This window comes from Euprymna scolopes, unplaced genomic scaffold (genome assembly GCF_053919585.1).
Source record: "Euprymna scolopes isolate OS-2025 unplaced genomic scaffold, ASM5391958v1 sca682, whole genome shotgun sequence".
NCBI classification, from domain to species: Eukaryota; Metazoa; Mollusca; class Cephalopoda; order Sepiida; family Sepiolidae; genus Euprymna; species Euprymna scolopes.
This window is the reverse complement of record NW_027633749.1, coordinates 1-25,801: the sequence shown is the minus strand read 5'-3', so window position 1 is coordinate 25,801 and position 25,801 is coordinate 1. Positions and strand designations below refer to the sequence as shown.

Genomic DNA, 25,801 nt, shown 5'->3' with positions numbered 1-25,801 from the left:
GTGAAAGAGTACCTAAAAAAACAAAAAACAAACAAACAAAACAAAACAAAACAAAAAACGCATTATGTTAAAGTTGGAATGAGGCATAATTCTCAGATATACACGTCCGTTCTCTGCGCTCTGATTAACTGCTAGTTTATGAGTGGATAATCTATTTAATTTAATAAACATTGCATGATTCCAACATTTTTTTTAAAGTCACCACTTATCAAGGTCCAAAGGTCACTCGAGGATAAGGGCTGAACAATGGGACAATATCATAGTAATCGTTAGAAGTGTAAATTTGGTAAATTTGATTACTTAAAGGGAACGACTCATCAAGAACTTGTTTACGTTGGACTTGAAGACGACCTTATTGTAGTCAGCTGGAAAGCAGGAAAAAGGAAGAGAGTTCCACAGGGGTACAATTCTAAGAAAGACACTTTGTTAATGGAATCTATGTTCAGGTTTAGGTACAGATAAAGAGTGGAGGAAATCATTGATAGTGTTTTCAGCCTAACGAGTGTTTCTCGTGAATGTTTGGCGAGGAGGGACTATAGATTGGAGCTCAGACGAGCACTTGCCATGAAAATAACCGTAAAGCAAAGACAGGTTCGGAACGTCTCTTCTGTGAGAAAGAGGTTGCATGGAAGAGAAAAGGGCATTCCTCACTAGGCTACGAAGTCTATTTTGAACTCTGTCAAGGCAGGATAAGTTCTTATCAGCTCCTGCCCAAATGTCGCAACAATACTCTATCCTTGGACGTACCTGGCTCTCATATAGGTAGAGAATTGCATCAACAGGTAGATATCTACTGGATCGATACAATGATCCCACCATTTTACCAGCGACTTTAATTTGATGTACGTGTTCCATTTTAGATCAGGAGTAAAGGTCAAGCCCAGAAGCTTGTTAAAAGATGGAGCCTTCTCAAGACGAAAGCCATTAATTTCAATTGATGTCAGATGGGGATCAAAGCGTTGATGATGTAAAGATATAAGCTTGGTTTTAGATGCATTAAAAGTAACCAGCCACTTTTTTCTCCATTGTACCACGTGCTCAAAATCAGAGGAGAGCGATCAGAAAGAACTTTGTCGTTTACGGCCTTTGATGTGCTATCATAGATAGTTGTGTCGTCAGCATAAATATCTACGCATGATCTAAGGATGTGATTTGGAAGATCATTAATGCATATCAGGAAGAGAGTTGGACCCGGGATGGACCCCTGAGGTACTCCAACATTAATGCTATGAGCCTTTGATTTCTGCCTATTTACATCAACTATTGGATCCCTTAATGTTGGTGTCAATTTTTTTCCTACACTTTAATTACACAAATTATATGGTTTGAATATGATGATGTGAAAAATCCTGACATCCCCTGGAAATGGATTGCTCAGTCTATAAAAGATGCTAGAAAGTGGTAACCATGGCGGAGAGTAAATTAGTCTTGATACTACAGCATTCTAGATACGTTGGAGTGTGAATATCTTATTTGTTAAATTGTACCATTGTGCAATAAACTTGTTATAATTTTTTTATCAACGACCGGATGCCACTCGATAATAAAGGTTAACGGGTCAATGCGACAATATCATAGCAATCGTTAGTAGTGGAAATTTGGTAAATTGGATTACTTAAGGGGATGGCTCATTAAGAACTTGTTTACGTACGTTGGACTTGAAGACGACCATATTGTAGTCTGCCTGAAAGCAGGCAAGCAGAACAGAGTTCTACAAGCGGGCAGTAGAATTCACGTTTAAGTTTAGGCACAGATAAAGAGTGGGGGAAATTATTGATAGTGGTTTCAACTAGACGAGTGTTTTTTATGAAAGCTTGGCAAAGGGAGACCGTAGGTTGGGCTCAGATGAGCACTTGACATGAAAATAATAGACCGGTTATCAATGTCTCTTCTGTGAGGAAGAGATTGCAAGGAAGAGAAAAATGCATCCCCTACTAATCTACAATGTCGGTTTTGAACTCTGTCAAGGTTAGGGTCTTCAAGCAACCCCTGCCCAAATGTGGCAACAGTACTCCATCCTTGGACATACTTGGCTCTTATACAGGTAGCGAATTGTATCGGCAGTGAGATATCTACTGGAGCAGTAGAATGATCCCACCATTTTCCCAGCAACCTTGGCAACAGACACGTTCCATTTCAAATCAGGAGTAAAGGTTAGACCCAAAAGCTTGTTAAAACATGAAGCTTTCCAAAGACGAGAACCATTCATTTCAATTGATGCCAGACGAAGGTCAGAGCGTTGATGATAGAAAGATAGAAGCTTGGTTTTAGATGTATTAAAATGAACTAGTCGCCCGATTTTCTCATTGTATCACGTGCTCAAGATCAGAGGAGAGAAAGAGAGAGAGAGAGAGAGAGAGAGAGAGAGAGGGAGAGAGAGAATCAGAGAGAGCTTGGTCATTTACTGTCTTTAAAGTGTTGCCATAGATGATAGTGTCGTCAGCATGAATGTCTACGAATGATCTAAGAATGTGATTTAGGAGATCATTGATGAAGATCTGGAAGAGAGTTGGGACCAGGCTGGAACCCTCACTATTTTATTCTGATTAGAGGTATATCAGAATATTACACTAGATCCATAGAGATCTAGACGGTTCGTCTAGTAGATGACCCCTGACATTTCTGGCCAAGGTTCGTCTAAATAGCTGCACTGTGGATAGCGTCACGCAATAGTAACCTCATAAAGATTTCTGTTCTCTTGTTTTCCGAATGACACCACAATTTTGTAGCATCATCTATTTGCAAGATTAGGACGTCATTCAATATGCACGGACCAAGCAAACGGACAAGCAACCGCGTCCCATTATACATAATAATGCAAATGGACGAACCGCAAAGGAATGATGGATATGTTAAATTACAATACTTTTTCTTTTAATGCATGACATCATCTTTTATGATGTGATGAAGGCCCCCACCACCTCTCTTTGTCACAAAGTGACGGTGTCATCCAATATGCACGGATCAAGCAAACGGACAAGCAACTAAGCCCAGCGCGTAGAAGTGATGGATATATTAAATTACAACATTTTCTTCTGTTTTTAATGTTTTTTTAATCAATCTTTATGACGTCATAAAGGATCCCTTCGCGTTTCTCTGTTTTAATAGATGACAACATCGTTTATAACGTCATCCACTTCTGCACAGGAACAAACAAAGAAACAACATAAGAAGATACGCATAGTTTTATTAGCATAAAGAGTAGTAATGTATAAATAGATATCAGATGTTAAAAAAGAATTGAACAATTGGATAAAAGTAAAAGCGGGTGAACAGTTTTTGATTTTGTTGATTCTTTGGTTGGACCTAAATAGCATCAAACTTGGATACTTTTAGTTCTTATTTTTGTACAGTGCTATTTGTTATAGACTGATGTACTTTGCTACAAACTAATTTAAAAAAATACTTAATCCGTTTCGATATTTTTTTTAATATAGAGTAATTGTTATAAAGCCACCTTAAAATAACAATCAGTCAATTATGAAAATAAATTTTATTCTTTTAGTAAGAGTTATCGGTCTCTGCTTGTTATATATTTCTGTGGAAATATTCTTTATTCACTTATATTTCCTTTTTATATATACCAATCCTTATTTAAGAAGCCCAATGTAATTACAGAGCATATAATGAATGAATGACAAAAGTCTATATTTCAATGTTCATGATGTTGACCAACTTACAATCTATTCCTTTAATTCAGTTGACACAATTCTTGATATTACCTGTTTCGTAGCACAAAATCAATCACTTAATTATTATATCAATCAGTGAATCTATTTTGCCCTTAACTCACCAGAAAAAATAGCAACAATCGATCCCCCAAAAGGAAATAAAATGCGTTTTGACATGATTAAAAAATCCGAAAATTGGAAAAGAAGCTGCAAACACCTTATAGTTTGTTTTCATTACGCGATTTTGAATTCCCAATATATATATATATATATATATATATATATATATATATATATATATATATATATATATATATATGTATATATATATATATATATATATATATATATATATATATATATGCGCGTGTGTTGTGTGTTTATAAAGTACGCGCTGTAAAGAGCATAGGCATATTTACAAAATAAATGGATCCCGAGCAACGGCAAGTCGACATCGCTAGTTAATAATAGTATTTTTCTGTAATGAATACAAGTTTAGATAAAATTAATTTTTTTCTTGTTTATTATTATTATTATAATGTACTCACTTGGAGTTCTCACACAGATCATCATCAGAGATCACTCACTGACAACAATCTGTGGTGTTCCCTGGAGTCTGGGTGACAACAAGTTTCTTCAAGCATCCAGTTCTCTCCACCTCTTTCGATAAGCCTTTGCAAATGGATTTGCGTTATCGGAACAGCCTATTATTATTATTATTATTATTATTATTATTATTATTATTATTATTATTATTCTAGTGTAATTCGGATATAAGAGACTTTTTGTCCGGTGCCTACTATGCTCTTATATCCGGGTTACACTTATATCCGGTATTATTACATCCGGGTTACACTGTACATTAACACAAGCACTAATTCAAGACCAGAGAAAAATCTCTCTTATATCCGGGCTGTATATTCGGATCTCTTATATCCGGGTTACACTGTATTATTATTGTTGTTATTGTTGTTGTTGTTGTTGTTGTTGTTGTTGTTGTTTTCTTGAGTACTTTTGTGATCAAATCTAAAATTTTTAGTCGATAATAAACCACTGTTTCAATCAGGAACGTTTCGTTTTTCATTAAGACGAGCTTTGCGCTCAATTTCATGCCCTTTTCGTCAGCATCCTCAGTGTCCTCATCTTATGCAACCATCATGTTTAGTTTCTGCAAGGCGTCCTCCATCAGGCTAACGTCATCTATGTAAAGAGAAAAAAAATAATTATACCAATATAGTTATTGAAGAATTATAAACACATGCATATTACACACACACACACACACACACACACACACACACACACACACACACACACACACACACACACACACACACACACACACACACACACACACACACACATATATATATGCATATATATATTGCATATGGTGAAGATCAAGCTTAGAAAAGTAAAAGGACTAATTGTTAAAACTGGAAATAAAAAAACAAGATATACTAGTAAAAATATAATAAATTTATAACTTGCAGCATTAAGAATTTATATATAATGTTCAATTGAATTTTTAAAAAATACGTAATGCTGCAATATTTTAAATTATAAATTTATCATATTTTTTTTACTAGAATGCCATATCCTTTTCTTTTCCAGTTTTAACAACTAGTTCTTTTACTTTTCCATGATTAAATCTTTACCATATTATTTTCCATGCTCGCATTTCTCTATGTAATCCATGATTTTTACAGGCTTTGCTGTGGAAAAATATTTTCTTTTTTTTTGTTCAATATCATGCGCATTGTCAACAATCCATAAAAAACTATTACCAACTTTTTAAATTGACTGACAGACGTAATTAAGTCAATAAACAGAAGGAAGGGACAAAAACAGAGAGAAACAGAATTAATGGGTGACGTCGTAAGCGAAATATTATCAGCCTTAACACAGCAAAAAGCATCACTTTTGTTAACTCTCTATATATAACCTAAATAAGATGGCACGCGAGCGACATTTCCGTTGTGATTTATGAAAGTGTCGACGACGAAAAAGTTGCTATGGTAAAGAATAGCCAATCAGAAGAAATCGTCTCTAAAACGTAAATGTTCAAAAAGTTGCTATGATGATTCAAATTTTAGTATGGTTAAGATGTATGATAACGACTACCAGTTGTCAAAATTCCAGCTTTTCACAGTTGTCATTTCTAACAAATATTAGGTTTTAAAATTTCGTCCCTTAGTTTTGGACGCTACTGTATAAGCGCGCACAATTAGAGCAAGATGTATTTTTATGTAAACATTTTGATATCGCTGTACTAGTCATAATAATGTTTTAGATGAATTGGAAAACCTATTCATTTCTTTGGATAATTGATATCGACAGGAAACAAGGATGGAGTACTGTTGCCACATCTGGACAGGAGCTGCTAGAAAGGATTGTCCTGCCTTGATAGAGTTCAAAATAGACTTCGTAGCCTCGTAGAGGATGTCCTTTTCTCTTCCCTGCAACCTCTATCTCACAGAAGAGATGTTGCGAGTTTGTTTCTGCTTTATCGCTATTTTCATGGCAAGTGCTCGACTGAGCTTCAATCTATGGTCCCCTTCGCCAAAATTTCACAAGAAACACTCGTCTATCTGAAAACATTATCAATAATTCCCACCCCCTCTTTATCTGTGCCTAAGACTAAGACTTTAATTTAAAAGAGGAGAGATGTAGTGTCATCATTAGTTGCCTGCCTTACACGTCGGAAGTTGAAAAATGCACTAAAAACTCTTTGATGTAAACGTAAAGTGCTTGAGCAATATTTTGAGAACATCAAAGCGGAACGTGATGAACTGTACAGTTTGTTTAGGAAATCAAATTGAGGTTCAGCAGAAAAAATGCATTTATTATCAAGAAGTAAAGTACACCACACTCTCACGTCTATAAACCGTTCATCCTGGGCCCAACTCTTTTCCTGACCTACATTAATGATCTTCCAAATCACATCCTTACATCATTTGTAGATATTTATGCTGACGACACTACCATTTATGGTAGCACATCTAAGACAGTAAACGACCAAGTTCTCTCCAATTCTCTCTCCTCTGATGAGCATGTAGTACAATGGGGAAAGGAGTGGCTGGTTACTTTTAATGCATCTAAAACCAAGCTTCTCTCTTTACATCATCAACATTCTGATCCCCATCTGGCATCAATTGAAATGAATGGCTCTCGTCTTCAGGAGGCCTCAAGTTTTGACAAGCTTCTGGGCTTGACCATTACTCCTGATCTTAAATGGAACACGTACATCAAATCTGTTGCCAAGGCCGCTGGAAAAATGGTGGGATCTTTCTATCGATCCAGTAGATATCTCACTGCTGATGCAATTCTCTATCTATATAAGAGCCAGGTACGTCCAAGGATGGAATACTGTTGCCACATCTGGGCAGGAGCTGCTAGAAAGGACTTGTCCTGCCTTGATAGAGTTCAAAATAGACTTCGTAGCCTCGTAGGAGATGTCCTTTTCTCTTCCTTGCAACCTCTATCTCACAGAAGAGATGTTGCGAGTTTGTCTCTGATGTATCGTTATTTTCATGGAAAGTGTTCGACTGAGCTTCAATCTATGGTCCCCCCTCGCAAAACTTTCACAAGAAACACTCGTCTAGCTGTAAACACTATCAATAATTCCCCCCACTCTTTATCTGTGCCTAAACCTAAGCGTAGATTCTATGAACAAAGCTTTTTTATTAGAACTGCACGCCTGTGGAATTGTCTTCCGTTTTCCTGCTTTCCGGCTGACTACAATATGGTTGTCTTCAAGTCTAACGTAAATAAGTTTTTGATGAGTCGTTCCATATAAGTTATCAAATTTAACAAACTTTCATTACTAATGATTATTATATTGTCCAATTTCTACTGTACACTCTTTAACCCTTATCCTCGAGTGGCCTCTTGGCCTTGATAATGTTTTGATAACTATGAAAAAAAAAGAAAAATCCAATGTGAACAAGTTCTAATTGAATCGTCCCCCTAAGTAATCCAAGTTACAAAATTCCCACTGTTTACTATGCTAAAATCACAATGAGTAATGTATACCTATTAACCCTTATCCTCGAGTGGCCTCTGGGCCTTGATAAGTGGTGACACCCATGTAAAAAAAAAAAAAAGAACTTAGATGTTTGCGACGGTGAAGTTTATTGTTCAATGTCCAAAATGAAAATACTTGAACTCGTTTCTGCGCAATCGAATTCATTCATTCATATACCTGATTAATATAAAAACAAACATTTTTGACCAATCAGATGATTTTCTGAATTTATTTTAAAAGATCCTTTTAGAGACATCTTGACCCCATACAAGGCCAGATTGTTCTTCAATAGACAGCCAAAATCCACGACAGAGCTTAGATCTACATCGCCTTAATCCCCCTCCTCACTCCGCCCCTCTGTTGGGCCTTGGGGTTGCTGTTATCTCAATTCACATACATAGCCATAAACATTAAATTAATTATCGATTCAAACTTTTCCAATATTTCAGCTAAAGAGTTATCCTTGATTTACAAAAACTCTTAAAATATTTACACACATTTTATGTATTTCCTGTCGATGTAAATTTCCATATGTAATATCTCTTTTGTTGAATTTATGCCTTTGAGCTCATCATTTTGCTTATGTTCATCATATAGCAATCTTCTCTCGCATCTTATATATAAACGGCTATATGTCTGCCTGTCTGTCTCCATATTTTCAAACTCTATCTCTCCGAAACTAAAAGTCGTTGAGCGGCTCTTCGTGCCTCAAATGTTTGAATTTTTTACGAACTGTTCTTTTATGGGTCTTTAGCCGGTAAAAATAGTTGTAAGGGGGTCAAAAATGGGAAAAAGTTGAAAAAGATAATCGTTATACATCTTGTACATTCCCCATTGTTTATTTTTAATGTTTAATTTTAAACCAGTGTCACGTTGGTACAGTAGTAACGTCACCAGTTTTGCATTCGATTCTAGCTGATGGCACCAAAATACCCGTTTTTTACTTTTGAAATTACAACTCTATAATAATTATACGAAATGTAGACAAATTAAGATATCATATTTAAGCGTATTTTACGCGCGGGCAAAGCCGGGCGCCCCCTCATGCTAGTCTAATTTATAAAACTCATTGTGTCTGTCTGTTTTGTATTTCTACATATTTTCAAACTATCTCTTCCGAAACTAAAAGTCGTAGAGCGGCGCAGAGCGGCGCAGAGCGGCGGTAAGCGTCTCAAATGATTGGATTTTTTTATGGACCATTCTTTTATGAGTCCTGAGCCGGTTAAAATAGTTTTAAAGAGGTCAAAATGGAAAAAATCATTATACATTTTGTACATTCGTCTTAGTTTATTTTTAACCAGTTCATATGCATGTCACGTTAGTATACGTCACCAGCTTTGTGGTAACGTCACCAGCTTTGAATGCTACAATTTTACTTTCGGTTTCAATTCTAGCTGATGGCAGCCAAATACTATTTTTTTTTTTTACTTTTGAAATCACGACTCTATAATAGATAGATTAAAAAATCATATTTAAGCGTATTTTTCGACCAGGTAAAGCCCCCCCCCCCACCTGCTAGTTTAAGTCTTAACCTAAAAACAGTTTTCACTAAAAATGTCTCTATGGAATCTTCCACCAATTTGGAAACTTCTAAAAGGACAGCGTCCAGATCTTGGCCTACTACACGAACATATATCAAAGTAAGTAAGCAAAATGGATTGTACTCCTTCCATTTTTCACACACACACACACACACACACACACACACACACACACACACACACACACACACACACACACACACACACACACACAATAAGACTTTAATTAAAGGAGGAGAGATTTAGTGCTGTCATTAATTGCCCCTCCCCTTACATATCAGAAGTTGAACGACTACTGAGCATGCGCATTTCAGCTACCGAAAGAAAAAAGAGCGCCCGGTGAAAAACAAAGGTAGATTTGACTCCAACTTTAATTGAAACAACACGAGTTATAGTCAGCTAACGTACTTCCTAACTTCCGGCCTAGCGCTACCGGAAGTGGTGACAGGGCAAATGAGTTCCTTCACTTTTATTGTTCTTCAGTATTTCTATTGTGATTTCAGTAATTTTATTTTTATAATTTCATAAACATATATTTCTTATAAAATATCAAATCTTTTATTTTATAAATTTTGTTATCAAATATGCAAGTGAAGACTAATTGTGTTATCTTTATCTGGCTACGTTTTTATTGTATACTTTTTCAATGTAAATTTCTTATATCTTATTTCAATAAATCGCTTCACAATAGAAATACTGAAGAACAATAGAAGTGAACGAACTAATTTGCCTTGAACTGTAGTATATGAAGAACAGATACTACACTTTGATCTTGGCTGTGTTTATTGGCTTCCCCACTGAGCAAATTAAACACGGGGCCGTTTTTTAATGTGGAAAGGGGGAGAGGGGAGGAAAAAGGGACTAGTTCCCGAGAGGTGGGAAATGGGACCTGGATAGTGAGAGCCTCTTGGTATATAGGGTTGCACCTACATGGACCAGAAGCCCATTGCTACAAGGACAATGATCTTTGCTTGCAGCATCTGCCGGAACAGATACTACACGTTGATCTTGGCTCGAGACCTTTTATATAATAGTAGATAGATTGGCCCGAGACCTTTTATATAATAGTAGATAGATTAGTTTACAGAAAGTTTTACGAGTAGGAGCGAATTTTGAGACAGTTTATGACAGTTTACAATTTACGAATAGTCTTGTTTGCGACCGTTTATGAGCAATCTTTACTTGGAGACAGTGGACGAGAGAGATTGGAGAGATTATTGTCAGAGCCGCGCGAGAGTAGATCGGGCAGAGGAGAAAATCGCTGGGGACCGATGCGATCAAACAGCTAGTGACGGTGTAACGTAATTCCCCATTGAGGAGCTTTAGAACTACGCTGAGATAGCTTATCATTCCCGGATGACGGCAGATAACCCAAGGATTTAAGATGGAGAAGATAAAAATATATTTTTTTTTATTTCATGTCAAAATAGATATTGTTTGAAACAAGAGAAATATATTTTTACAGCTAAAAGTTGATGACAGGAAATTTCACTTATAACATTGTCTGGCCTTAAATGAACTCAAGGTCGGATGTCAGAATTGACATCTGGCTTTGGAAATCGTGAGAATTAGTAATTCAGATTTCAGGTATGGGAACTGTGCCCACGCAGGGATCTGGGGCTTTCGATTTCGTGGCGAAATCTTATTGACTGGGGGGAAGTTTCCACCCCATCCACATACCTTACTATATATACAACTGTCATGCGAAAATTAGTCAGTTGAGTTGAGTGGATATTGCTTGTGGAGTTCGAGAAGAACAGACCGCATAGAGACGTGGCCCCTCCACATTCCTCATCCAACCGTCTATCGCTGTCTGTGACGAGATTTGAGACTTTGGAAAAAACTTACAAAAAAACTGAATTAGATTTATAAAAACATTTGCATATAAGTTTTAAAATTAACACTGTAGATTAGTCTACATGAGTTGTCTTTCTTCCTGCCTGCTGCTTCGATATTCGCTTTCAGCATACCAGATTTCATGTAACAACCTCAGAGAAGACTACACGAGCCAAGAATTCAGATAGACAGGGGTCCTTAGCCACCTTCTCACGTGAGGGGTTACAACAGACAACGTTTGGAGTTCCTTTTTCTGCTCTACGTTGCAGCATCACCCATACACCCACCCACACAAAGCTGAACTAAGCTATATCAAGTACTCGTCTTGTGTTGTTTTATCGTAGAGTGATCACGAATGTGATCATCGTATCACATCAGAAAAAAACCCCCGACTACAACAAAAACAAAAAACAAAAACAAAAAACAAAGCAAAACAAAACAAAAGAACAATCGGAAATATGTCATACACCATCCACTATGACAATGCAGTTCCTAGAAAACAGTGCTCTTGAACCTGGCATAGGATAAGATGGAAACAGCAACAAACAGATGAAGCCAGTGTCCTTAATGGTTGATTGGTTGTTTTTGTTTTACAGCATATCAACCCTTTTCAGGTTATTTAATACCGAATCCAGTGATTTTAAATAAATTTATTTTAATAGAATATATTTTCTAACAGGTACTACCACTACGGGTCAGAGTGGACCTGGGAGCAATGGCAATTAAGGGGTGGCTCAACACTCCCCCAAACCCACAAGCTGGGGCCTCACCATCGGATATAGTTTAAGGTCATATCCAGGACCGTGTCCTTAATGATGCTGGCTAAATGATGCTGGCTAAATGATGCTGGCTTAATGATCCTGGCTTAAGCTGCGAACTATGTAGAAGATAACAAAACAGCAAGGTCTTGAGTCCAAAACGAAAAAGAAACTGAAATCTAAAGAAGATTTCAAGATGACAAATGTCCGACGAAAACAAAAAGAAAAAAAATTGTAAAAAAAGAAGAAAAGAAAGAAAAAAGATTATGATCGATATCAAGGTGGCGTAATAATATCCACATGGAACTTACATCGAATAGTTTTGCAAAGCGATCCCAATCGATCTTTGTTGTTGATCATTTCCATTGTCTGGGTGTAAGGGTTGTATCGAACGGTGAACGGACGAAGGATGTTACTGGCGTAATCTCTGAAAATCAATGAAATTTATGTAATAATGGCAAACGGATGCAGTGTTAAAAAATAATTTATTTTTTGTACCTCAATAATAAAGACGCATATCTGCACACACACACACACACACACACACACACACACACACACACACACACACACACACACACACACACACACACACACACTTTCTACACCCAATTTATCTTTCTTTTAATAATATTATTTGAACTCATTCCCTTTTTTTCTTTGCACCCATTTGTTGAATTATTCCACGGAATTCTGCCTTTTGGATTACTTTGAACCATCTTCCATTAACGCGATTCCTTTGGATTTTACTTGTGGAAATGGAAATTTAATCAACTTTTTTGGATTTTACCGTTATTGGATATTTTACCCTTCACCAAACAATCCATCCACGTGAAATAACCTTTTTCTTCCCCCTATTCCCCCTGCTTCACTATTTTTTACCAAGTAAGATATATGACTTACTTGTAGTTTCATTAAATACTTTTGCAAGCAAAATCCGATCCCGCATTTTGCTAAATCCTATCCTCTGTTGAGAAAGAAAGTATTTCTTCGAAACTCCGTGGATTAAAGATTATCCACTTATTTTGTGCCTCCTTTTCAAAATTAAATTTTTTTTTAAATTCTTTTTTAAAGTGTTTTTAACATGTTTTATTAACTCCTTGTTCTTATATATATATATATATATATATATATATATATATATATATATATATATATATATATATATATATATATAGAACGCCAACCAATGCGGCCTTAATTAATTTCCTTCTATTCACGTGTTACTTGTCGGTGGCCTGAAGGAAATATACTACTAGATTGTGACGTCAAGGGTAGCTTTTTGGATTCGTTTCAAATTTTACGCCAAGCAATAACCAACATTTCCTATGCTGATGAGTGCATAAACATGCCGTACTAGTGTTTGTAGGTATAAAAATCGTTAATATTTATTAAAAAATATTATATATATATATAATTTTTTTTTCTTTATGTAAATATAGTCATATCTAGCTGCGATGTGCGTTTCGATCATTATTGTTCTCATCAGGCAAGAAACAAATTTAAAATTAAAAAAGTTTAAGAACTTATTTAATTTTAGAAGAGAAAAAATATTTCACCATGTCTAGCGTGTAGCATGGTTTAATGTCTTCTTATCAGAAGGCAGAAAACTTTAACGGCTGTTATCCGTTAAGAAACGGAGGGGGAGGTCTAAATGTTTGTTAGTGAATTTCCTTCTATTCACGTGTATGAAAGATTAGAAGGGGTTAAAAGAAAGTATGTTAGAGAGAAAAGGAAAGGATATATAAGGGAAGGGGGTTCATTGTTGGAATTCAATAATTTCAATTTAATTTGAATATTTTTCAACCTGGAATATATATATATATATATATATATATATATATATATATATATATATATATATATATATATATATTGTTACGGCGTATCCCAGTCCTACTGGGGACGGTATAGATGGATGACGTAACGAAATATATAAGAACATTAAGTGAGTTTTTCAATCAAAACTTTCATTTCTCCAACATCTCTCTCTTACACTAGAACCTGTATCCAATTGAGCAGACGATTTCTTGTTTTATGTGAACATTGACTGTTAATATTTTTTTCTCTCGGTAGAATTTTTATCATTAAATCATTTCATTTAGTTAGGCATATTTAATTTTCTTTTCTTGAATTGAATTTTATTTTATTTTTATATGAATAAAAGTTTGTTAATTTTTCGACGATACTTGTCCTCGTTATTTCTTATGTGATTTCGTTGTCCAGTACATTTCATTTTATTGTTGTCTTCGGGGCGGTTGTCCCATTCCCATAACAACGCATTATCAAGGAACCTGGGAAACTTTATTTTTTTATATATTTCGTTACGTCACACATCTATCTATCTATCTATCTATCTATCTATCTATATATATATATATATATATATATATATATATATATATATATATATATATATATATATATATGTTTGATCTGGCATAATGATGATTAAAATTGTGGCGTCTGCGTACGCGCTCGATCCACAAAGTATGAAAATAAAAAATTAAAAAATTAAAAAAAAACATTTACAAGTGTTTTTGATATAGATGTACATACTTTGATAAGTATGTTTTAACTTAAAGAGGGATTATATAATAAAATTGTGGGGTCTGCGTTCGGAATGGGTATGTTTGATCTGGCATAATGATGATTCATTAAAATTGTGAGATTTGTAAAAGCATTTGTATTTATTAAACGCGCTCGATCCACAAAGTATGAAAATAAAAAATTTAAAAATTAAAAAAAAAAAAATGTTTACAAGTGTTTTTGATATAGATGTACATACTTTGATAAGTATGTTTTAACTTAAAGAGGGATTATATAATAAAATTGTGGGGTATCCGTTCGCGCCTGGCCTCCATAGAATGAAAATAGGCACAAACTTTTATAAAGACTTTTCATATCTATCTGCGTAAGTATACTTTGATGATTATGTTTCAGTTTGAAGAAATATGGTATAATAAAGTTATTGGGTGTTCGTTCGCGCCTGACCTCCATAGAATGGAAATATGTCACAAAGTTTAACAAAGTTTTTTAATATAGATCCATAGAATATTGTGATAAGGTATGGTATAATAAATTATGGGGTTTATCTATTTTATTTTTACTTTCATCATATTTTGCTTTGGTTTTGATACCCTCAAATTCGAAGCTATGTGTTTACAACCCTTCCTTTTCATAACCTATCATACTTTCGTAAAAAGTCCATTTTGCTAGTATATATATATATATATATATATATATATATATATATATATATATTTGTAATAATCGACATACAGTCCTGTTTCGTTGTATCACAACTCATCAGTGCCGCTAGACTAACATCTCTCCCAAGCCAAGGATTGAACCTAGAACCATCGTTGACAGTCGGCAGTTCTCCCACTCGACCATGGAATCGACGCCCGTAAATAACTCGTCGGAATGTCTTTCTAAATAGACACTCGTTACCACTTTTATAGTGCTCAAATCGCCTGTTCGTAAACAAACAAACAACGAGCTTCGTATTTTCAGCCAATTAAGTAGCGGGTGAGATTATTTACGACAGTGCTCTACCCAAACAAATAATACACAGTAGAAAACAACAACCACAAACGAACAAAAAACAAAAAAACAAAGAATTTGGGCAAGGCCTAGGACAAAAAATTTCTTAGTAAAAAAGGGCAAATGTTTATTTTGTTATACTTACTTTATTTTTTGTTTAGCGTCCTGGAAACTGTCAGCAACGTAGTAGACAGGCTGGAAACTCGTGATTGGGTAAGTCTGTTTCGATGTCTTTTCAGGGTCGAACGGGCGAATTTCGGGTTTGTCAGTCAGGCAATACTTTAGAAAATAAACAGAAATGGTACATTTAGAATCCGATCGTGACTGATGGAATACGTAAAAATATGTACTTACATGCAAAACTGCAAACTGAAAAGGGAAAATCCACACCATTAAGTGTAATTTTTTCACTTACCGATTGGTGTATAACGATTTATACACCCATACGTCTTCGTTGTGAACCCAAGTGAAACACTCGGATGCTAAAGTTAATTTATAAGAAAAAAGTTTATTAATGTTGACAATTTATACCATTCATAAACCCAGACTGGGAGTGATTCAAAAGCTATTATGCGGAATGCTGTGCCAGAGATAAATAGATAGATAAATAGATATATATAGAGAGGCAGACAGACAGACTGAGAGCTAAATTGATACATCGATTGTCTCATTGCGTCTAGTTCTATTATACGGCGACAACCTCCGTCCTCACTCAGCTCCCCGATGAATGGCAATATTTCCTTCCGCTTGCTTAAGTTGTTAGCCGAAAAAAGTTAAGTGATTTCATCAACTTCCGCTTGTGGTCACTTTCTGATAATTAAGGTGTTACTCAAAACTTTTCTATTCAAACACATCTTTCACAACTTTGCAGCATCTTCAAGGTGTATTTTTTAATCCTACCAAATGTTACCCAAGAAAAAAAATTATAATAAACCATCTCACTTATATCGATGGTCTGCTGTCTCTATTTTATTGTTTTTTTTTCATGGCAAGTGTTCGTCTGAGCTCCAATCTATGGTCTCTCCTCGCCAAACATTCACAAGAAACACTCGTTTGGATGTAAACATTATCAATAATTTCTCCCACTCTTTATCTGTGCCAAACCTAAATGTACATTCCATGAACAAAGCTTCTTTCTAAGAACTGCACACCTGTGGAACTCTCTTCCGTTTATCTGCTTTCCAGCTGACTACAATATAGCCGTCTTCAAGTCCAATATAAACAAGTTCTTGACTAGCCGTTACCCTTAAGTAACCCAATTCACCAAATTTACACTTCAAACGATTACTATGATATTGCCCTTTTGACCACCGTACACTCTTTAACCCTTATCCTCGAGTGGCCTCTGGGCCTTGATAAGTGGTGATTCCTTTATAAAAAGAAAGAAGTTATTTGAAAACCCAACAAAAAAAAAGCAAAAACAGAAAAACAAAAAGAAGCTAAAAGCATTAATAAGCACAACCAGATTCTTAAATATACAGGATCTGCCATAAGTAATTATGCACTTTAATTCTAACACGAATGTAAAACGAAAGAAATTTGCAACAGCACTTTAGAAACTAACAAACTGACGTTGACCAACCACATGTACCTAAAGCTAAACATAACTTCCATGAACAGAGTTTCTTTCCAAGAGCTTCCATCCGTAAAACACGATATCGCGGAGTTATTTTCCAACTGACTACAACATAGTCGTTTTCAAGTCTAATGCTATCAAAGAGCTGTCCCCTTAAATAATCAAATTCTAACCATTTCTCATATCACTATCTTAGCAATTAACCAATTAGCAGTCTAATTAATCCTTATCCTTGAGATGACCTTTGGCCTAGGTAAGAACTGAAAAAGGACATTTGAGTCATTTAGAATAGTGTATATTTTGACTTTTTAGAAACTAATTAGAACAGCTTCACCAATAAAGTATCACTCCTACCAAAAAAGTTCGAAGGTCTAGCACCAACTTTAACGTAGTAAAAACGTGGATGTTCCAATCCATTCGGCAGCCACCCTTTTTCTACATAAAACCATATATACACAAAACCATATACACACAAAGCCATACACACACACACACACATATTCAAAATGGCGTAATAATATATATATATATATATATATATATATATATATATGACTACTCCATTTAATTACATGAATTAATATACGAAAATATAATTTTATGCGTAAATTTTCAGTATTTACTTCAACAGTGCTCACTATATAGATAGAGCTAGGAAGTAAGTTATAAAAATATATATGGCAATTAAAATCTGAGGAATTCTCACGAGAATGAAACGCAGAATATTCTGTGTAGCTTAATTACTATATATATTTTTATAACTTTATATATATATATATATATATATATATATAATATACATACCTTTTATTACGCCATATATATATATATATATATATATTCAAAATGGCGTAATCTATCTATAATATAAATCTCACCTGTCTGTTTAAATGTATGTATGTATGTATGTATTTATGTATGTATGTATGTATGCATGTATGTATGTATGTATGTATGTCTAAAACTTTCTACAGAAGAGATGGATTTTCATGACATCTGTATCGTTTTGAAGCTCGATCATTTTGACGACAAATATAAAAAAACTGGCTAAAAATATTAATTTCTTCATCCTCAATTCAGCACTTTGGTACAGGGATGGGTAGCTTTTTCACCGATATTTTCGAAAGTAATCACCTCTTTTCGATCGACTAGCCTTAATTTAAACCTCGTCACTTCCGGTTTTGCGATGGACTCACCAGCAAAGACGTTACGTTTTTTTCACATTTTTTCCTCCTTCGCGGTACGGGCTCGAGCCTAACTTCCTACTACCACATATTTTTTTTTGCCCAATTCACACCTCCAAACACCCGGGCAACGCCGGGCACCCAGGCTAGTCTATTATATAAATCTCACCTGTCTGTTTAAAAGTATATATCTGCATAAAACTTTCGACAGAGGCGAGTTATTTTCATGAGATTGGTATCATTTTGGAGTTCAACCCTTCGGATGACAAATATAAAAAAAATGGCCTAAAATATTTATTCCTTCACCCTCAACTGGGCACTTTTCTACAAGGAAGGGTCGCTTTTTTCGCAGATATTTTCGAAAGTCATCCCCTCTGTTCGAGTGTCTAGCCTTAATTTAAACATTCACCACCTCCGCTTAGGCAGTTGATGTAACGGTAAAGACATCAGGTTTTTTTCATGTTCTTTTCCTCCTTCGCGGTACGGGTTCCAGCCTGCCTGCCTACTACCACTTTTTTTTTTGGTTGAAACACCCAGGCAACGCCAGGTACCCAGCCATCCAGGCTAGTCTATGATATAAATTTTACTAGTCTGTTTACATGTATGTATGTATGTATGTATGTATGTATGTATGTATGTATGCCTTAAACTTTCCACAAAGACGATAGCTTTTCACGGGATCGGTATCGCTTTGAAGCTCGACCCTTCGAACGACAAATATCGAAAAATTGGCTAAAAAACATTAATTCCTTCACCCTCAACTGGGCACTTTTCTAATAGAAGGGGTCGCTTTTTTCGCAGATATTTTCGAAGTCATCACCTCTTTTCGATTATATAACCTTAATTTACACCTTCGCCACTTCTGGTTTGGTGATGGAAGCAACAGCAATGACGTTACGTTTTTTCCAGTTCTTTTCCTCTTTCGCAGCACGGGATCGAGTCTGCCTACCTACAACCACTTTTTTTATTTTTGCTCAACGCACACCTACAAACACCTGGGCAACGCTGGGCACCCATGTTAGTCTATAATATAAATCTCACCTGTCTGTTTAAATGTATTTATTTATATATGTTTGTTTGCCTAAAACTTTCGACAAAGACAACAGATTTTCACGAGATCGGTATCGTTTAGACGCTCGACCCTTCGGACGACAAATATCGAAAAATTGGTAAAAACCATAATTTTGTTTACCCTTAACTGGGCACTTTTCTACAAGAAGGGGTCGAGAAGTCATCCCCTCTTTTCGATTTACTAACCTTAATTTAAACATTCGCTACTTCCGGTTTGGCAGTTCACGTAACGGCAAAGACGTCAGTTTTTTTTTTCACTTCTTTTCCTCCTTTGCGGTACGGGTTCGAGCCTGCCTGCCTGCCTACTACCACTTTTTTTTGCTTAATATACATTTTCAAACACCCGGGCAACGCCGGGCACCCAGACTAGTAAAAGATAAAATTAAAAAAAAGGTAATTGCAACTTCTCTTCCAATTTTCGGATTTTGTAATCATGCCCAAATTTCTTTTAATGGATTGATAGTTGCTATTACTTTCTGACGAGTTAAGGGCGGAATAGATTCATTGAGTGATATAATGATTAAGTAAATGATTTTACGTTACGAAACAGTTGCTGTCAAGAATTGCGAATATTAAGGTAATTAAAAGAATAAATTGTAAGATGGTAACACCATGAAATTTAGAAAAGCAAATATCAGAAATTCGGTCTAAAAATGAAGTTTGAAAATTTGGTCTAAAAATAAAGTTTGAAAATTGCTTTACTAAAAATCGCATGTCAGAAAATTGGACTCTAGAAAACTGGCGCCTTGAATAAATAGTTTTCTGAAAATTGTGTTTTTAGAAAATTAGGCTATAAAAAGGGTTCTCTGAAAATTAAGTATCTGAAAATTCTATCTTTGAAAATTGGATCGGTAAAAATTGCGTCTCTAAAAAAGTGTGTCTTTCCATATTTAGTTCAGTTAAAACGTTTTCGAAACTGAGTCATCAAATTCCAGTTTCAAGTCGAAGTTTTCAAGTTTATGTATGTTTCAAGGGCAATTTTTCTGAGAGCGATCTTTTGAACTACATATTTATATAAAAATCGAAAAATTCTTACCTGAAGTTCTCCAAATGATGAAAGCAAACCAGCTCCAAAAGCTTTTATTTCGTTTCCCTCTCGGCACAAACCGTATTCTACTGTAAACCAATAGCACTAAAAAGAAGAAAAAGAACCAGAAGAAAAGTAAAATAACGTAATCATATGACTAGATCTTAATATACTGGAGCTAGTGTGTGTGTGTGTGTTTTAAGTGCGAAAAGGGGTTATTCTGACCGATTTTGTCGTTCTAAAATAAAGAAAATGACATAAAATATAAACTAAGTACCAAAAAAAAAGTATATTTTATGGGGGAAGACTTTAAGGCGTTATGTTTCCGATTTTTCTTTTAGATGAGGATTGATAATTTGTATTATTTGGATAATTTGGACTACTGCTCTCATCTTGAGTGTTTATTCGTACACCACACAGGTGTATCTTGTCAAACTCAGAAATCTGTACGGCATTTCGAACGGAATCCATTATTTAACCCACGGAGTAGCATGTTCTCGTTCTGTCAGCCATAATGGATAGAAATCGTAAGTAATTCGTAATTGTATTATTTGTATCGCCTGCACCCAGGATTGAACCTTTAATCTCCAGAACAGTGTAACTTACAACTGAATTTTTCCTAGTACTTTATCCGCTACGATAAGAGTCCACAATAATACCCAAGATGAGAACAGCACTCTAAATAATCCAAAAATTACAAACTTTAAGAGAATTTTTAATTAAGTGTTGTTTATAATAAGGCACCAAATTAAAAAAAAAATGCATTAATTGTGTGCCGGATTTTTTTGACTTCCGGAGAGAAGAGCGAATTTCCTTGACATCGGCTTGAATAATTCAAGGGAGATAATCAGTTAAAGGGAGATTATTAGGTTAAATTTAGAATAACAGTCCAATTTTATTCCATTTTCGTTTCGGAACGGAATAGACTTCTTAAACTCTTAATAAAATAATAGCCACAATACATTTTGTCTTATCTTTTTATATAAACATAGGTACGCGTATATGTTAATATATTTCAATGTATACAAGTCACGGCTAAACTAATTAATCGGTCATTATGAAATTTTGGAATATAGCTTCAAGGTGTAAGGGTGAAATGATGTGGGCTATGTTTAGTTTAATTTAATCTTATGCAAAAGAGGTAAAAATGGGATTTTTTCATCCAATTTGACTCTTCATATTCGTTTCTTATCAATTACAAAGATCGCTTTATTTTAACTGCTAGATGTGTTGTTCACGGACGATAATCAAGTACGCAAATTTATACACCTTCCATTTTTGTGAAATTTTAAAGAAAAACAAGTGAAGCATTCATGCCCCCCGTGAGTGCGCAGTGAATGAAGCATAAAAAAATGACTAAGTTCAGCATTTGCCCCTCCCATTTAGTCTCAAAAATCCCCAGGGGACGTCAAATACTGGTGAAAATTAACAAACGGTGCAATTTTAGGCCTTAACATATGTACATTTGAGTTCTGCCCCATGCAAAAAAAAAAAAAAAAAAAAAAAAAAAAAAATGAATAAGTTCATTATCTGCCCCCCCTCCTTTTAGTCCCAAAAGTGATCAAGACCTTAACATATTTAAATTTGAGCTCAGCACCATGCAAAACTGCTAAATAGTCGTACAGAAAGTTTTGGACAAATATGGTAAAATAGTCCCAAAAATGGAGTGTTTCTATTAGCCCTAAAAGTGTCCCTGGAGCACACCCAAGAGTTATCGCGAAGTATAAACAAACAAAATTATATAGAAATCAGTTAGTTACAACTTTTCAGAAAGTTTTATAAAAATCCAAGGAATCTATTTTTTTTTTTTAATAAGCTCAAAAGTTTTAATTTTAGCCATTTTAACCCGAAAGGCACCCCTAGGGGGGCAACCGGTGTTTTCCCAGAAAATCCGTTTTGTTACATTTTTACTCATATCATGTTTAATGTTTGTGTAAAATTTGTAAAAATTCCAAAACGTAGTTATTGAAAAAATGTGAGCGGATGAACGAACGAACGGACATGGGTGAATTTACAGGTCCACCCTCCTTTTGTCAGTGCACGAAAAACAGCAATTCATGAATATTTCACAAAGTTCATTTTTTTTGTATTTAAAAACATTTTTAGGGGAAATAATATGAACACAGCTTCTTATTTAAAAAATTCAAATATTTCTGATTTGTATTAGATCAAATTTTTGCAAGGTTCCCTGGATTTCAATTTCTATAGATTTAAGCCAGAATATTTAGATATTTTCTAGATTTAGAATAATGTGATTGATTTTAATCAAAATCGGAATAAGGGTCCTAGACACAAGGTTTAGTAGTAGATGTACATCTTGACTAAATATTTTATCACGTTAAAACGGGCAAAAGTTTATAATCCGTTGATTTAGAATGAGTGCTTTATACTGTACTGTTCTGAAGTAGCACTCACTATAGGCGGGTTAAACCGGCTTCCTCCGAATGAAGAAGTTTCATGGGGATATGAAATCCACAAGTATATCTCCATTATGGCAACACATCAAAGACCGTAAATGAGAAAGTTCTCTCTAATTCTCTCTCCTCTGATCTTGAGCACGTAGTACAATGGGGGAAGAGGTGGCTGGTCACTTTAAATGCATCTAAAACCAAACTTCTATCTTTACATCATCAACGCTCTGATCCCCATCTGGCATCAATTGAAATGGATGGCTCTCGTCTTGGAGAGGCTCCATGTTTTGACAAGCTTCTGGGTTTGACCTTTACTCCTGATCTGAAATGGAACACGTACATCAAATCTGTTGCCAGGAACGCTGGGAAAATGGTGGAATCCTTCTACCGCTCCAGAAGATATCTCACTGCTGATGCAATTCTCTATTTGTATAAAAGCCAAGTACATCCAAGGATGGAGTACTGCTGCCACATCTGGGCAGGAGCTGCTTAAAACAGCCTATCCTGCCTTGACAGAGTACAAAATAGACTTCGTGGTTTAGTGGGGGATGCCCTTTTCTCTTCCCTGCAACCTCTCTTCCACAGAAGAGACGTTGTGAGCCTGTCTTTGTTTTATCGTTATTTCCATGGCAGGTGCTCGTCTGAGCTCCAATCCCTCGTCCCCCCTCGCCAATCTTTCACGAAAAACACCCGTCTGGCTGAAACTACTGTCAATAATTTTCCCCACTCTTTATCTGTGCCTAAATCCAAACGTAGATTCCATGAGCAAAGCTTCTTTCTTAGAACTGCACGCCAGTTGAACTCTCTGCCGCTTGCCTGTTTCCCACCTGACTACAACTTAGACGTCTTCAAATCCAACATAAACAAACTCCTGACAAACCGCCCCCTTAAGTAAGACACTCTATCAAAAACCCCAATACTAATGATTACTACAATACTATCTTATTGATTACTGTACACGCAATAACCCTTATCCCTGAGTGGCCTTCGGGCCTTGATAAGTGGTGACCCCCCATGTAAAAAAAAAAATCCTCAATAATACCTAACTCTGCATTGAACACATACCATGATACCTAGTTCGCTGCACTTTATCATAACAAAGATCCATACAAGATCTTTCTCCGAGATCGGCACAGTAGTTTCGAGAAAAAGTGAAACTTAAATACTAATCTCGATTAATTTTTAACTGTGCATCGAACGGATACAATAATATGTAATCCACTGTACTTTAGCATAACATTGGTCCACACAAAAGTTAAGCCAGTAGTTTCCGAAAAAAGTGGAATTTTAATACTAACCCCCATTAATCCCTATTAATCACTGATTGTAAATTGAGTGATACTATAATACTTAAGTCGTTGCACCTTATAATAACAAAGATCCACACACAATTTCAATCAGAGAGCCCATACAGCGCCTAGAATTCTCAAATGGCCACCCATCTGGTACTAGCCAGGCTCAACTTCAGTGATTTGATGTGAACTGGTGTGTCACCGTGATTATGGCATACATACATACATACAGACAGACAGACAGACAGACAGACAGACAGAAAAGAACTAAAAATATAATATAGAATTTAATTTTCGAAAGGAGATATGCCAGTGTCGCAAAACTATTGTGTGTTGGGGAATTAATTTTACCATTACTGGGACGGATATTCTTCTAGTCATTTATAAACGCTAAAGGCTCTCACCCATCCCAAAATAGGCTTATATGTTTCCATACAAGTAAATAATGTGGATTTTTGAATGTAAACCTATTTTATATTAACTAATTTTAACCGATTTAAAAAATATAAGATTATAAATGAAAAAGAAAAAAAAAAAGCATATACCAACCGTTGCCAGTTTCTGTACGTAATCGTCCGGTGCCCCCAGGCTGGCCAATCCAATCTCTTGTGAGAACTGTGCAAATTCAGGGTCAGCAAACAAAGGGACGTGGCCCAACAACTCATGACAAACGTCTCTGAAAAAACAAAAACAAAAAAAAACATATGTTACTAGTCTCAGTCTTTTTTAAAAAATACTATTACCACATGTACTCTTCAGAATTGTCTGATCTATTTCCTACTTCCTCTTTTCAAGTTCGTTTGATTCATTAATCTAGTAGTCTCAATCAATTCGTTGTTTTGGTACCTTCTTATAACACAACTTCCCATTCCAGTAGCTTCTTTCCAAGAACTGCAAATAATGGAACTCTTTTCCTACTCACTGTTTTCCCTTTACCTACGCCCTTACACTTTTCAAGACTAAGGTCAATAAGCATCTCCTGTCTTTGCAATAATCATCTTTCGTTTTTGTTAGACCCTTACACCAAGTGGTTTCCCCGAGTAGATTTCGTATAAAAAAATACTGTCTATTGTGTTAATAGATTACGTCCCTTGCCTTTTAACTAAACTAACTTTATTTGATTTTATTCGACTAATCATCAGACGATAAGACAAACAGAGTGCATGTGAAAGGTTAGTATTTGTCTTCTTTTTCAAATCATAAATCATCTTCAGGCGCATTGATCGAGTCATCTAATTTTTGAAATGTTGTTTTCTCCCGTGTAGTTGTAGACGGTCCACTCTCTCAGACTTGATCTTGCTCTTCGATTCCACATTCCGACCCTAGTATCACCTCTTTTCGCCGTAAGAGATGAATAAATCGATCGATATCACCAGGTACTAAAAGAAACCTTCTTTCATAAGTTGTAACATATAAGCGCACCATCAGATAAGTTGGTCTTTTTAATTAAGCCGCAAACACACCTTGTTTCAATACATATATAATCGATCTATGTCGTGTGTATTCTACTTTATTACGTTTTCTATTTCAGCCTTCTTTTAAACATTCTGCAGACAATAACCAACAAATTGTTTCATTCAGCAAACCAACTGTATTTGCTAGTTTTTTAACAAAATGTCGTTTTCGTATATAAATGTACGGGTTGACAGCGCTAGATTGGATAGGGATCGAACTCTTACTTACGGTTCTGGTGTATACATTGGCTTGGATGGGTGCCGTATGTACTGGGTAGAGTGGAACACTCGGAATGCTAGACCTGCAAGAAAGTCCCGGGAAGACAGTAGACCAGCGACGGGTCTCAGGCGAAAGCCAGTGCAATCTGTACAAAAAAAAGCACAAAAGGATATCTTTATTTAAGTCA

At 35.5% G+C, this 25,801-nt stretch overlaps 1 protein-coding gene across 1 annotated transcript; it reads right to left on the bottom strand.

Moving 5' to 3' along the window:
- Positions 1 to 4,180: 4,180 nt before the first annotated feature.
- LOC145275237 (phenylalanine-4-hydroxylase-like) lies at positions 4,181 to 25,754 on the bottom strand. Its single transcript, XM_080127659.1, has 6 exons — positions 25,624 to 25,754; positions 24,490 to 24,616; positions 20,247 to 20,342; positions 15,525 to 15,658; positions 12,145 to 12,260; positions 4,181 to 4,871 (listed from the first exon to the last, which is right to left on the bottom strand). The coding sequence occupies exons 1-6, from the start codon at positions 25,638 to 25,640 to the stop codon at positions 4,816 to 4,818; spliced, it is 546 nt and encodes a 181-aa protein (XP_079983785.1). The 5' UTR covers positions 25,641 to 25,754; the 3' UTR covers positions 4,181 to 4,815.
- Between the last annotated feature and the right edge of the window lie 47 nt (positions 25,755 to 25,801).